This window comes from Tinamus guttatus, unplaced genomic scaffold, assembly GCF_059628265.1.
Source record: "Tinamus guttatus ecotype Peru unplaced genomic scaffold, ASM5962826v1 Tinamus_guttatus_pri_ptg000410l, whole genome shotgun sequence".
Taxonomy (NCBI): domain Eukaryota; kingdom Metazoa; phylum Chordata; class Aves; order Tinamiformes; family Tinamidae; genus Tinamus; species Tinamus guttatus.
The window spans coordinates 730,585-743,583 of record NW_028288944.1 but is presented as its reverse complement, the minus strand read 5'-3'; the positions used below and the strand labels follow the sequence as shown (position 1 = coordinate 743,583).

At 41.6% G+C, this 12,999-nt stretch overlaps 1 protein-coding gene across 1 annotated transcript in view; it reads right to left on the bottom strand.

Moving 5' to 3' along the window:
• PALM2AKAP2 (PALM2 and AKAP2 fusion) overlaps positions 1–12,999 on the bottom strand; it is a 121,597-nt gene that overhangs the window by 67,363 nt on the left and 41,235 nt on the right. The window contains exon 2 of the mRNA XM_088531369.1: positions 7,863–7,943. Coding sequence (XP_088387495.1) covers positions 7,863–7,943 — 81 coding nt within the window. The remainder of the gene's footprint in view (positions 1–7,862; positions 7,944–12,999) is intronic.

Here is a 12,999-nt window from a genome sequence, read left to right as displayed (position 1 = left end):
GTTTTAGTTTATTTTTTCCTGGCAGGTGAAATAAACAATACAACTGTTTGCCCAGACTGATGCTCAGTGGTCACCTGTGGGTTTTCAGTGATGGAGATCCTGCTCATAAGTAGGAAGAAGTGGAGCAAACGCAGGAGACTTTCCCTTGTGTCAGCCCAGGGGGCACAGTAACTTGTTTTGTGTCAAAACTTTATTTTGGATTTGCAGTCTAACCCATTTGTTTTGCCCTGAAAAGCGTGTCTGCAAGATATACAGATATGGCTCAGGAACTGCTCAGATTAGAGAATTAACTCATGCTGAAAACCTGTCAGGTGGATTGCAGTCTTGGCATTAATCACAGTGTCATAGCTAGCATAGGTATAGTTCAGAAAAAAAAAATACTGGCAGAGCTTAGCCAGCCCAACATAACTTAGTGTGTTTATAAAGCAGATAACATATTCTACTGTAGATTTTGAAGATTTTAAAAATAACAAAAAAAACCCCAGTATTTTAAGAAAGTGACTTCTTAAAAATAGTTTTTAATTTAGAGCAGGAGTTATATTTTCCCGAAGTCACTTAGTATGCATTCACTAAATAAAACATTTGAAGCACATTAACTAAATGTTTTCAAGCATGCTAAGACCTGCCCATTGTGATCAGAAACCTTTCTTGGGTAGTCATGGTTTAAGCTCTTCAAAATTTTCTTCTCAGTCACACTGGTCAAGGTTACTCTTACCAGTTTCTTTCTCTCTCCTCATAAAGCCCTTGTTGCAGCTGACCCCCCCTACCCTTTTAAATGGCTCAAGAATTTCCTGGTGCCTCCAAGACGGGACTCACCGCCTTGCCTGTTTCTTCACTTCTCAAAGACCTGCTTCGTCCCTAGAAGAAGCACATCTGCCCCCTTCCCTTAAACCTCTCGGCTAACAAGTATGTGCCAAAATGCCAGAAAGCGGTAGGGATGAGGGATTCTAGAGAGGGACGAGCCAGGAAGGCCGCGTGTATCTGCAGTCAGCGCGCAGCACGACGGTGCGACACGACACGCGGCGCGTCGCTCTGCTGCGATGTGTGTGGCCTGATTCCGAGCGGCCGTCTGGGCAGGAGGCGCGGCGATCTGGAGAGAAGATGTGCAAGAAGCAGCAGGAGTGGGCTGGGAGATGAGCAAATAAATAAATAAAGGATCGCTGTGATTATTATAAACACCAGCTAGAATTACTACAACTGAAAGAGATTACAGGGATTATCTTTTTCCTTTGTTTGTTTGTCATAGCTGGTTCATTTGACAGCCCTTCAACTCCCCTATTTATTCAGTCATTTCTCTTTTTCAAAGCAAGTGTTCTGCACAGCAATAGAGAAGACAGGATTATTTTAAACAGACAATTGTGACTGCAAAAATGGATGAAAAAAAGAGCTAGATTGTTGGAACGATTTGTGTTTCCTTGGAATGGACTAGATTTCAGCATGATACTTCTTTTGCTTGAGTAAGTGAATCAGAGACAGTGCCAGCTGCAGTGTAAGATATTGCAAACACATTTGGTCATTATGTGCAGCTTGGTTTGCAGATACAAGGGTAAAGCACATCTGCAGGATGCTACCTGAGGGATGTATATGTTTATAGCTGTAGTCCCATCATCAAGATCTCATATTTTATCTGTTTAAAATCTCCCAGGAGCAGAAATTGCAGATGTAAAGACAGTAGCCTAATTAGGAACACTTTGGGGGAAAAAAGAAAGCCAGTTATTCTATGTTCTCTGTGTAAGCTTCCCATCCATTAGCATGACCACCAGTGTAAATATTTGCATGCATTGCTTTTAAATAGTTTAGGTCACATATTGTAAATGTACTATGTAAACCAAGTGGACAGTTGTTTCCACACTAAGACAGCGAAGAAGATACAAAACCTAAGCTTCTTCAGCCGAAACTGTTGAAAGGGAAAGCCACCATGCCTGAGACGTTGCCGAGACTGCGATTAAAAGAAGTAACAGGCCCGCATGGGGGTGAGGAGAGGTCCATGCACCGGCAGCACACGGGATGCAGGGTACCAAAGGTGATGCTGTGACCAGGGGCACGCCGGGTTCCCGGGATGGTGGCCCAGCTCCGGATCAGGCTGCCTGGAGAGGCCGTGGGAGCTCCATCCTCGCTGAGAGGGGAAAAGCAGCAGGACAGGGCCCTGTGCAACCTGCTCCCACGGGCCCTGCTCTGTGCAGGCAGGACATGAGGTGGCCTCCAGAGACCCCTCGGACATAAATTATTGTATCATTCTGTGAGAATGTCTCTTTTTCCCAGGGTATTTTGGAGCTGGACTGAGAAGAACTTCAAGCTAGTGGAAGTGTGTGGATGCTTGATTTGGTGTGGCTGCACTGAAAATTGAATGGTGTTTTTTTTCAGATATATGCATGAAAGGAGATTGATCACAATATGAGATTTAAAAATCAGGTCAACAGCACTCCTAACCAAATAAATTTACGAATTAGCACCATTACTCTTCTGTAAAAGTTGCTTTTGCTACTAGCTTTTGAAAGATTATTCTTCTCTATGCTTTCAAGATTTCCTTTATCACTCTTTGCAACATACACATATCAGCCAGGGGGCAAAAGGCGCAAAAAAACAATCCTCTTGTTCAGAAACTGCCTTTTTTTTTTTTTTTTTCCTCCCCCTTAGTATTGTAAGTACTCACAGTCATAATTTTATAAAAGCTAAATTTGGGTCATATGGATTCATCCTAAGGCAAGTATCAGGCCATTAGGAGGAGCTTGCATGGAAGAGGTTTTGGAGATCCGTAAACATCCTCAAGCTACTTTGACACGATCTGGCTAAAATGAAAACTGCTGCAGTGGCAGACGGTGACCTGCTTTAAGGCAGTTGTTACTGGTGCAAATGCAAGGGTCATTTTTGTGGAATTTCAAGAAGTTCTGTGTGTATGTGAATATTTACATTGTCATCCATGATAACTGCTCCCCCACTCTGAACTACACCTCACACAACAAAGGATTTTTGGTAAATGAAAGTATTTTCACATAAGGGTTATATCAAAATAATGGCAGTATGTTCAACTGTGTGGACAGTAACATGCAAGCTGATACAAGTGCAAGTTAAGGAACTAGAGATTTCATATGTTTGTGGCAGTCAATGGCTATAGTGAGTTTAGAATATACTATCTCATTATGGCTAATATATTTTATCTGGGATAAGTACTTGACCTTCTGATCATTTGGAAACAAAAGAGGATTTTTGAAAATTTTCCTCAAAATTTCTGCCTGGCAAATAAATCCCGAAGTCTGATATTTTGTGAACAATGCAGAAGTAGTTAGTGCTCTCATTTCTTGGTTTACACAGTCATATTCACTCTTGATCTCACTGTGTGTCCTTAAGAATCTTGAGTTCTTTTCTGAGTCATAAAATACATAAACAGGGAGGCAGAGAGCTTCTCTCTTCTTAGCTGAAAATGCAGTGGGAGGTGTGCTCTCCAGGGGAACGATGCCCAAAGATGCTTACGCACATCAAGGCTGAACAGGGGTCCCTCACACTCTAGAAATGCTACTGCAGAAACTCTTCAGAAACGGCTCACCTTGTTCCCTGCTCTTTATTTTAAAGGATTTAGCTCAGCTGCATTTCTGAAAGAAAAAGGAACTTCTTGGGTGTGGGTCTGGAGTGGGAGAGGTGCATCACAGGGTTTTTTAGAAGGTAGAGATGCCCAGGACTGAATGAGCTCCTCACCTTCAGTGTTTCTGTGTGTCTGTCTGTCATAACAGATAACATGTACCAGAAAGAGTGTTTGACTTATTAATAAGATGAGAGTTTGGAAGCTAGTGCACTAACACCATAAAAAATGGAGACTACTCACTGTGTCATCAAATATTGGCAGATTTTTTCATGAGCTTAACTCAGCTAAGATTTGGTTGATGGGTTAATTTACTTAAAAATCACAAAGAAATGTATCATAAAGGAATAAGAAGATTCCTTTATTTCCAAATATTATATCTATATTCCCATACTTTTGTGTTTATACCCATTTATATTCTCTGACAGCAATTACTTTGAGATTAGAATAAATTCAGCATAGCTATAATGTTACAAAGTTTCAGCTAAAACTAGTTTTAGCATAAAAGTGTTTCCATTTAAAATGATGGCACAATGTTGTAGATGAAGTGTTCAGGTACTCTAGTCTTTAAGAAATAGACACTAACAGAAGTAGATCCCTAATATTTATATCACTGCAGAAATAAAATGCCTACAGTAAATGGATTTATTGTAAAAGCTCAACAGCAGAGAAGTCATCTTTTATTGAATTAGGAGATTTTTGCTGCCACCACCAAACAAAAATTATAGTAAATAGTAACAGATATTCTGTTCAACTACGTATAAATGCAGCAGGATTTGGAAGAAACACTTCTGCCCAAGATTTTTTTCACTCCATTTTTGTCCAGTGAAAAGGGTTCTTAAAAACAGTTATACTAACCTATAAAAGTAATTACCTTCTTCCTCAAGAAGTTACATCATGTTGATAAATACTTTAGCTGGTGTATAGGCATGAAGTAAATTTTACCCACTTTCCTGATTCTGAACTATAGTGCCAGAGGTTGGAGACGCCTCCAGTTCCTAGGGATCTGGTCAGCCCTGCTGGTAACTTGTGTGCGCAGTGAACTGTTGGTGCATGAAGCTGAAAGTTAAAGAACAAAGCCAAACAAAACCAAACCAAACAAAAACCTATCCTGAATTACATATGAGAATAAGGACTATTAAAGACTATGTAAGTAAGAGGAAATGGAAGATCTTGTAAACTGTATCTTTTCAAAGCAAAACAGCATTTTCAGAGTTGAAGAAGGGGGATTCAAAAATGATTTTTATACCTTTGACATCAACAAAGGCTGTTGCTTCTTCAGTGATGCTTCTCCTTGTACACCCTGCCCTAAGATCAAACGTGTGTTCTCTGGGTCAATCAAAATTCCTGCTTTCTGGGAAGGAGCTATAAGACGTTTGGTGTTATCATATAGAGCCACTCTCACCACACTAAACCTTTACCTTTAAAGTCTGCCAGTTTAGAAACACATACACAAAAAAAATAGGCAAGCTGCATTTCAGCGCCAGTGTCCTCAGCCATAAAGATCTTAGACTAATTCTCAGGAATTATAGCAAAATTCACACATGTGCAGAGCTGACATTCACTATTTCTCATGCATGCTAGCCATGGTATTCACAAATTACTCTAAAATGGCAAGGCATCAACAATAGGTCCCTTATTTTCAGACAGGCAGGTAACAGGGTATAAATGAATTAACTGGTTGTAGAGTGGGGAATTTTGGCAGGGACTACTTGACATCAGCAATTTGAGACCTGCAGGCAATCCAGCATAAATATTTGCAGTAAATTATTTCTATTAGCTATTCTTCCTATGTGAATATGATTTTGTGAAATTAACAAAACCCCTGTAGTTTTCAGATACTTCACTGGGTAACTGAACATGCTATTTTACGTAGTGCATTTTTAAAAGAAAATTACTCTGGCATCTTACAAATATATAAAAACCTTTGACTGAAATAATTAGCTGCTACACTTGTAAGATCAAGTACTGAAGACATAGGATTAACCCGGATATTATATACAAAGATTTCTCCATGGTTAATTTTAATGAACACAAATAAAAAGTCCTGATTCTTTACACTGACTGTGACAATTGCACAGCACTTCAAATAAACACACAGCCTTTCTAAACAGGCTCGGTTTTATTGACTTCTTTTTTTATTTTTTTTTTAGCCTTGTGTAGAAGTGGTTGAAATCCGTACAGTTCAGGAAATGAACCATGTTCCACTTAGGCTTTCCAGTGGAGAATGAGCTTGTTTATTACGGGCTTTTTGAGCTGGGTATGGAGGCCGTAACCGTAGCGGGCCTAGGGACAGTGGCTCTCGCAGCCTGGGGACAACCTGGCTGGGGTGAAGGGGGGTCCTGGCAGGAGAGCAGGGGGTTGCAGGGCTTCCCAAAGGAACGGAGCCGCTTTGCTGACCACATGGTCCGCGTCCCGCAGCTCCAGATGAGCAACTGGCGTGTGGAACAAGCACAGCCTGCTCTGTCAGACAGAGGGGACACGCTTTTGGCCAGTGCATGTGTACATGTATGTATGTATGTTGGTATGTATGTATTCATGGGGAGTGGCTGCTCTCCCTCTGTTTAGCAAGGGCCTTGCGGCAATGTCCCAGCAGAGGCACTCAGGCAGCTCCTGGCACCTCTGCCACCGCTGTCACAACTGTGACAAGTTCACCAAATCCTCACCCCGTTCCCCCACGGTGACTGGGAATGCCATGGAATGGGGAAGCAGCGGGGCTCTGTCACCATCCCCGTGCATCTTGTCACACCCAGCATTACAGACCTGAACAGTTACAGGGAGTTACCCTGTGACAGACCTGAACAGTTACAACCCTGGGTTGTGGGGAGAAAGCTGCCATGACCCAAGAACACTGACTTGAGGGGCTGCCACTCCTCTGAGCATGGTGTTAAAACTCAATATAGCAAATCATATCTCTGTATATTTATTTTTTTTTCAAAATAAAATTAATTAAAAAAATCTTAGCACTTTCTTCTCAAAACGCTGTGCTCAGAAAACTTAATGAAAAAGCAGCTAGCTTTGAAACAGTTAACATGATATGAAGGAAGTATCCAGCTTTGCAGGAAAGGCAAAATGAAGGCACTGCAAAAGCATCTTACTGCCCTGCTGCATCAGCCTGTGGTAGTCAGAAGAAATTCTTCCTTGCCTGTAGCTAGTGGCAGCCTTAATGAAATGGCAACGCCTGTTGCCCCACAGAAATGCAATCGTATTATTGACTGAAAACACTGAAAACCAAGTGTGATATCTGCAGATTTGTGATGAGGCTGATGATGCATCTGTGTAGGCTGCCATCAATTACTTGGGTTTAACTGTGTTATGTTTACCAGAAAATGAGGTATTCTTTGCAGAACATTATGGCAGATATTTGAGGCAGCAGGGTCCTGTCTGCAGCATAACTTGAAGTCTAGTCTTTGAGTATATGTGTGGGCAGAGATATTCTGCGCAACACCTCCCCATGCAGGTACATTGTACACACACATACACTATTGCACAAGCAACCTAAATACGATATTTTTAAACTAATGATGAGAATATGAACCGCATACGCAGAAAAAGATCACACGTACATTTTTGTTTGCCCCTTTGCTACCAGCAATGTAAAGACAATCTCCACAGGAAGAATAAAAGGATAGAAATAACCAGGATGGTTTTCAAAAAGTGGTGAGGATCTGCAGCTGTAATGGAGTCCAACAGGGACTGGGGCTGCTCCTCACCCTGTTAAAAATCAAGGTATCTCTATATATAGACACAGACATATGGATCAGCGCCCTCCCTGCTTGAGCGTATTCACCCATTTCATTATGCTGTGCAAGCTTAATAACTTCATCCTACAATTAAAGCCTTGCACACATGCACACACACACTAACATCCCTCTCTGCAACACGCACAGACACAAAACCCGGTGACAGGCACGAGCAAAATCTACAGCAGCTCTGCAGGCAGAAAGAGCTCGCTGAAGCCATGCAGCGCACACCCCATCTGCAGCGATTGGTGTCTTATCGCTATGTATAATAAATAACAGTGTTTAACAATAACGGTGCTGCTGAGCCGCTCGTGCTCACGCCCTGCCGCTGCGGTGCTGCTAAGCCATTTCCACGGCACGGTCCTGTGCAGGGGGGACACGCAGAATGAAAGGCAGGACACGATTAGCTGGGAGAGATAGGCTCCGGCAGGGAAAGCTGCTTCATGTCGGAGTGGGCTCTTCCCAGCTTTCAGTCGTGTGATCTGCATGTCTAATAATGAGCAGATTTAGTCAATCCATCGTTTCTGGCAACAGTCCCTTACCTTGAAATGCTGCAGCTGAAGTATCTGGTCCTCAAGCTGTTGTCTCTTGCCTTCTATTTCTGTCTGCCTTTTCCTTTTCTCCTTGGAAAAAAATAAAGAGAGAGAAAGATCTTGTCAGAGAAATGGAGGCTTTAAGGGTAGCACATTCTTAGGAGAATTTAAGCAGTCAAACACATGTGTGCAGATGCCACCAGTCCCATTTCACCTGCTGGCATGCAGACAGCAGCGTCCTTGGAGCACGCCAGATAAGGACGAGCAGCCTGCTCGGCAAGCGGGAGAAATGCTCCCCGCTCACTCGCGGCAGTAGGAGCAGCAACAGAGTGCACAGTCCCAGAGGAGGGGAAAAACAGGCATAATAGCGAGCAGAGAAGTTAAAGGGACAAAGATGCGCTTTTGCATTTTAAGCACCGGGCCAAAAACGCTGACTGCCTGATGCAATTGTGCGATCGTGATAATGATTAAAAGCTGGTGGGTTGCATAACAGGGGGGCAGAGCCTGACCACAGCCTGCATTTTTTTCCCCATCTAAGTTGATGATAAGGTTTTTTTCTCAGGATTGACATGGAGGACATTTTTTCAATCAGATTGCGCTGGTTTTCATCAGGTGTAAATGGGATGGATAATCTGCTACCTAGCTCTGTGCAGGACTCAGACCAGCAGTATGTACTAGCAGATAAGATACATTTCAGCTCCAGAGAAACAGACTTAAAGAGGCATTCATCTTGGAAGTGGTTTGAAGAATGGTTATTTCCACACCTAATGATTTTCAAGGTCATGTTCATGAGGTACTTTTCTGGACCACTTAGCTCATTTATCCAGACAGCAGATCCTCTGAGGTATCTGAAGAGGAGGATTGCCTGTTTTCATCCTCCTCATTTCCTTCCTATTACCAAGAACCAACTGTTTGCCTTTCTTAAGTCTTCTCCACATTGTGGGGTGCATTTTTTCTCAGCCATCGCCAGCCTGGATAAATCTGAGAGCTAGACAAGGTTACCTCTGCAGGAAACATTGCCTTGGTTTAAATTTTCCAGCCAAGAGAAAAATACTAGTGAGCACAAGTAGTCACAGCATCCCCACTTTTTACAGGAGCAACTCTCTCATTTCTTCTTTTATCCCCTAAGCAAGCAAGCATGTTTCTGTTATTTAAATAGTACAGTACCCGGAAAGTTGTGCTTGAAAACATTCTGGGATTCCTTAAGTCTCAAAGTCATTTTTCTGTTCTAGTTTCATATTTCCAGTGTCATATTGAAGTTCTGGGAATTCTCTGGTTTGCAAGGATTTAAAACTTTTATGTCTAGTCCTCAAGAGGCATAAGATAAGATGCTGCTTACGCCAAAAATAATTTTACCTCAAACCAGGGTATTTTGAGAGAAATTCTGAATTTACAAGGAATTTTTTTTTAAGGCAGGCTGACTCAAAACAACAAAAAAAAACTATTTGGACCAATCCCACTGAAGGGTGGGACATTATGATGAGCGATAAGAAGATTACTGAACACAGATAAGGCAAAATAGTCAAATGATGCAAATGCTGAGCAGTTCTGTAATGCAGTGTACACAATGACATGCCGGTTGCCTGTGTGTATCTGATCTACACAAAGAGCTGTCTGACATCTGTAAGTATATTACTTCTGATCAAAAATACGGTGCAAGTAGCTTATGGATAGGCAAACTGGCTTTTCAGATAAGTAAAATGTCACAAATGGTGCATGCATTCAGCTGAAAACTTGACATCTCCCTGTTCTGTGCATGCAGAAGATGATTTGCATGTTTGTACAGAGATAGACATACCAAATTTATGTGTGCGTCTTTAAAAATCACTTCTTGCATAAAATTGATAGCCTGTGGAACATTCCTTCTTTGCCTCCAATCCCCTTTGCTCTTTGCATTTTTGAATGGAACAGGATATTGGATGGTTCAGAAGTTAGAAAAAAACCAACATTCTTCAAGGCACTCTCTTGCCATTCTTGACTCTGCAATATTACCCATGTACCTTTAGAGAACAAAGAGCTTAAATCCTGTCCTCTGCTATTTCCTCATGTAACTACCTGGTCAGTTCTGAATGAGAATAAAGTCATTCATAAATACTATTAATAGTTCAACATTTTTAGATTAAGGATAATTCTCTCATGTTTGTGTCAAGATGTCCGGATTGACAGATTGTTTAGATTTGATTTTATGTAGGCAATAACACCCCATGTGTGATGCTCCATAAGGCACCTTGACTTTATCAGTTACCTGACCTACATATGTGTATGTGCGTGTGTATACATACAGATAGATAGATTTGTTTTCAGCCCCTTGCAGAAAACCCACTTACAAAAGCACGGGATAGAAATTGCCACAGTACGTTGTGTCAGGCCTTATAATGGATGTGACAAGACAGCCTTATAAAACATGGATGAAAACTTCTTTTCTTTATAAGAAAGGGAAAGCACTTAGACTATTTTCCCTGTGGGCAACAATACAGGAGCCACTAAAATACTTGAACTACTTACTTACTAGTGGCCTTCTGTGGAGTCAAACTAGAATATCACTTGTGTTTCCATTTTACTGGATTTTAATCAGATCAACTGCACTCCTTTACCTTCTTTCATTTTGCACCACAGCTAAGGATGAGGAGTATGATGGCAAAAGTATTTTTTTTTCTTTTGAAGATTGCATGAATCACAGGATTTGTAATTAGCTATCAGAGCTTTTCAGCTTCAGGTTACTAGATCAAATTCAGTTTAGCTTTCTCATAGTCACCAAAAGCTGTTTTTATACATGTGCATGGTTTATATGGGTGTTCTGAAAATATATGTTAAAAGACTGGATTTTTTGACAGAAATCCCAATGAAATTAATCCCATTAAAATTGGGATTTTACAGTCAGTAGAGGAAATGAGCCCTGCACCTATGTACGTTCCTGATTCAGGATTCACTGGAAACACGCACTTAAAACTGAGCATTTGTTAAAGTACTTTTCCACATAAAAACTTGTTCATGTTCCTCATTATTCTGTTCATCTGTTTATGTCTTTTTTTTTCTTGATTATGCCTAAGTTATTAATTTACTAAGATTCCTAGTGCCAAGAAAATAAAGAGCTCATTTTAAGCAAACAGGTCTACCTCAGTCAGCTTTATTAAACGGCCTGTTTCTGCAAAGCAGGGAAGACTCCACTGTGGCTTTGGCCAATAGTTCAATCACCCCCAGTAAACAACCCCTAAAGTATTCTCCCACTTTCTCCCTCTAAACAAGGAGGCAGAGTGACTAAAACGTAGAGGAAATAGATAGAGGAGGATGGGAGTTGTGAAGCTGCTCCGGTACATGCAGCACCCGGCCGGCACAGTTAGACTCCGCTGGAGATCCCCAGGCACGGGCACGCGTTGAACTTCATAAGGTTTTACAGAAGCAGCTTCAGGTGACTTTGGCAAAAAATTCACCTGAGAAGCAAAGTGAAATTTGCAAGGCAAGGAAGAAGCACTTAAGTGTTAAATGAAACTCAGGGAGACAATCCCTGGAGAACAAGATGAACCGTATTTTGCACCGTTCCTGCACCTTTTGGAGGGGTAGTGAAAACTGTGGGTTGAGATGTTGAATGCTCAAGAACATCCAGTCCTCTGAAGCTATTTTGTGGAAACCATTTTTATTCATTTCCAAGAAATGAAGAGATGATAAAAACTGGGTTAAAAAGAGCTGGAGAAAACAGGCAACATGGCCAGTTTTACTGTGAATATGGTAGGTTAAAGAAGAATGTTAATACTTATCATGGGATACTTGCTTTCCTCAAGTGGAAAAGAAGCATATGTCCAGCATCTTCTGAAAGGTGAGCTTCTGCCTATTACAGTAATGGGAAACAAATGCTCAAAGAATGCTAGTACCAGAGGAATACTACTTTAAAGAAAATATTTACAGAGAACTATCTTCAAAGAACCTCGTGAAAGTCTTCATATAGGCATTATTTTCCTCATTCTGCACAGCTGGCAGATATTATTTCCTGGATAAAAATGAAGCTGAAAATAAAAAAGGATGGCCAGTAAAGGAACAAAAGAGGTCCTGACATCTTATTCTTCTGTTGGGACATTCTCAACTTTGGGGGAAAAGGAGCATCTGGATTGTGATGTTGATTTCAATCTACACTCAGCACAGTCTCAACAAATCCCCCACGCCCTGCTACAAGGTGAAAATCTCCTTGAGTTTAAAAGACGGCCTCTGCGGTCTCCATCAGCCCTCACCAGGGGAATCAGATCTGTAGATTTGTTTTCTCTTTTGCAACTCAGGGATAATATTACACAGAAAGAAAATATATAAAGAGATATTTTTTTCTGTCTTAGTTCTTTATTTGTTTCCACCTTTTCCATTCCCATCTAGTCAATTCTTTTAAATTCCTGTGTTTGAAGAGTGGGAAACTAACACTACAGCAGGTACAAGATGCAATAATGCAGCCTAGTGCTGGGAGTACCTTGTAAAATACAGCTCCAAGCATCTTCTGCTTCTATAAATAGCACACAAGGAAATCATGTGTGTCTCCAATCAAGAGCTGGAGTAGAGACACCTTTTCAGCAGGAAAAACATGCCTCCAGGCTGGTGGCAGTGTGCCTGCTCCTTTTGGATAATCAATACCCGCTTTCATTGCCTGCAGCTGGTACAGGACGGTGGGGCACACAATACAGCCAAGTCTGTCAAACTAGATCACCGTGTGCACTGGCACAGCTGAGTGTGGTGAAAAGTTCATTGCTATGGGTAGCCACATAACCCCCGCGACGGCAAGCTGGAGGCTGGTCTGCCCTGATGCTTCCAGGAGCAGGTATTATGTATCACGGGAAGCAACTCTTCCTATAGCACCTCTCCTTCCCTGCCCTGGGAGAAGCAGAGTATACTTGTTCATTTCTGACTTACTTTTGTTTGCAATTACACCATCAACAAACATAAATGTAATCTGTCATCTTTGTCCTTCAGGCATTTTCCTGCAAGACTCTCTCTTCCTCAGTGCCCTGCGACCCAAGTTTGCTTGTCTGAGCCTTATCACTTAAACATGAACTGTACTGGATTACAGCTCCTGAAGTTAAGGAAATTGAGCATCGTGTACTACTAAGTGGCACTCAAGGAACTGGGCGTCTTGCTTCACACTTGCAGTTTTCCTGGGCAGAGACTTTAT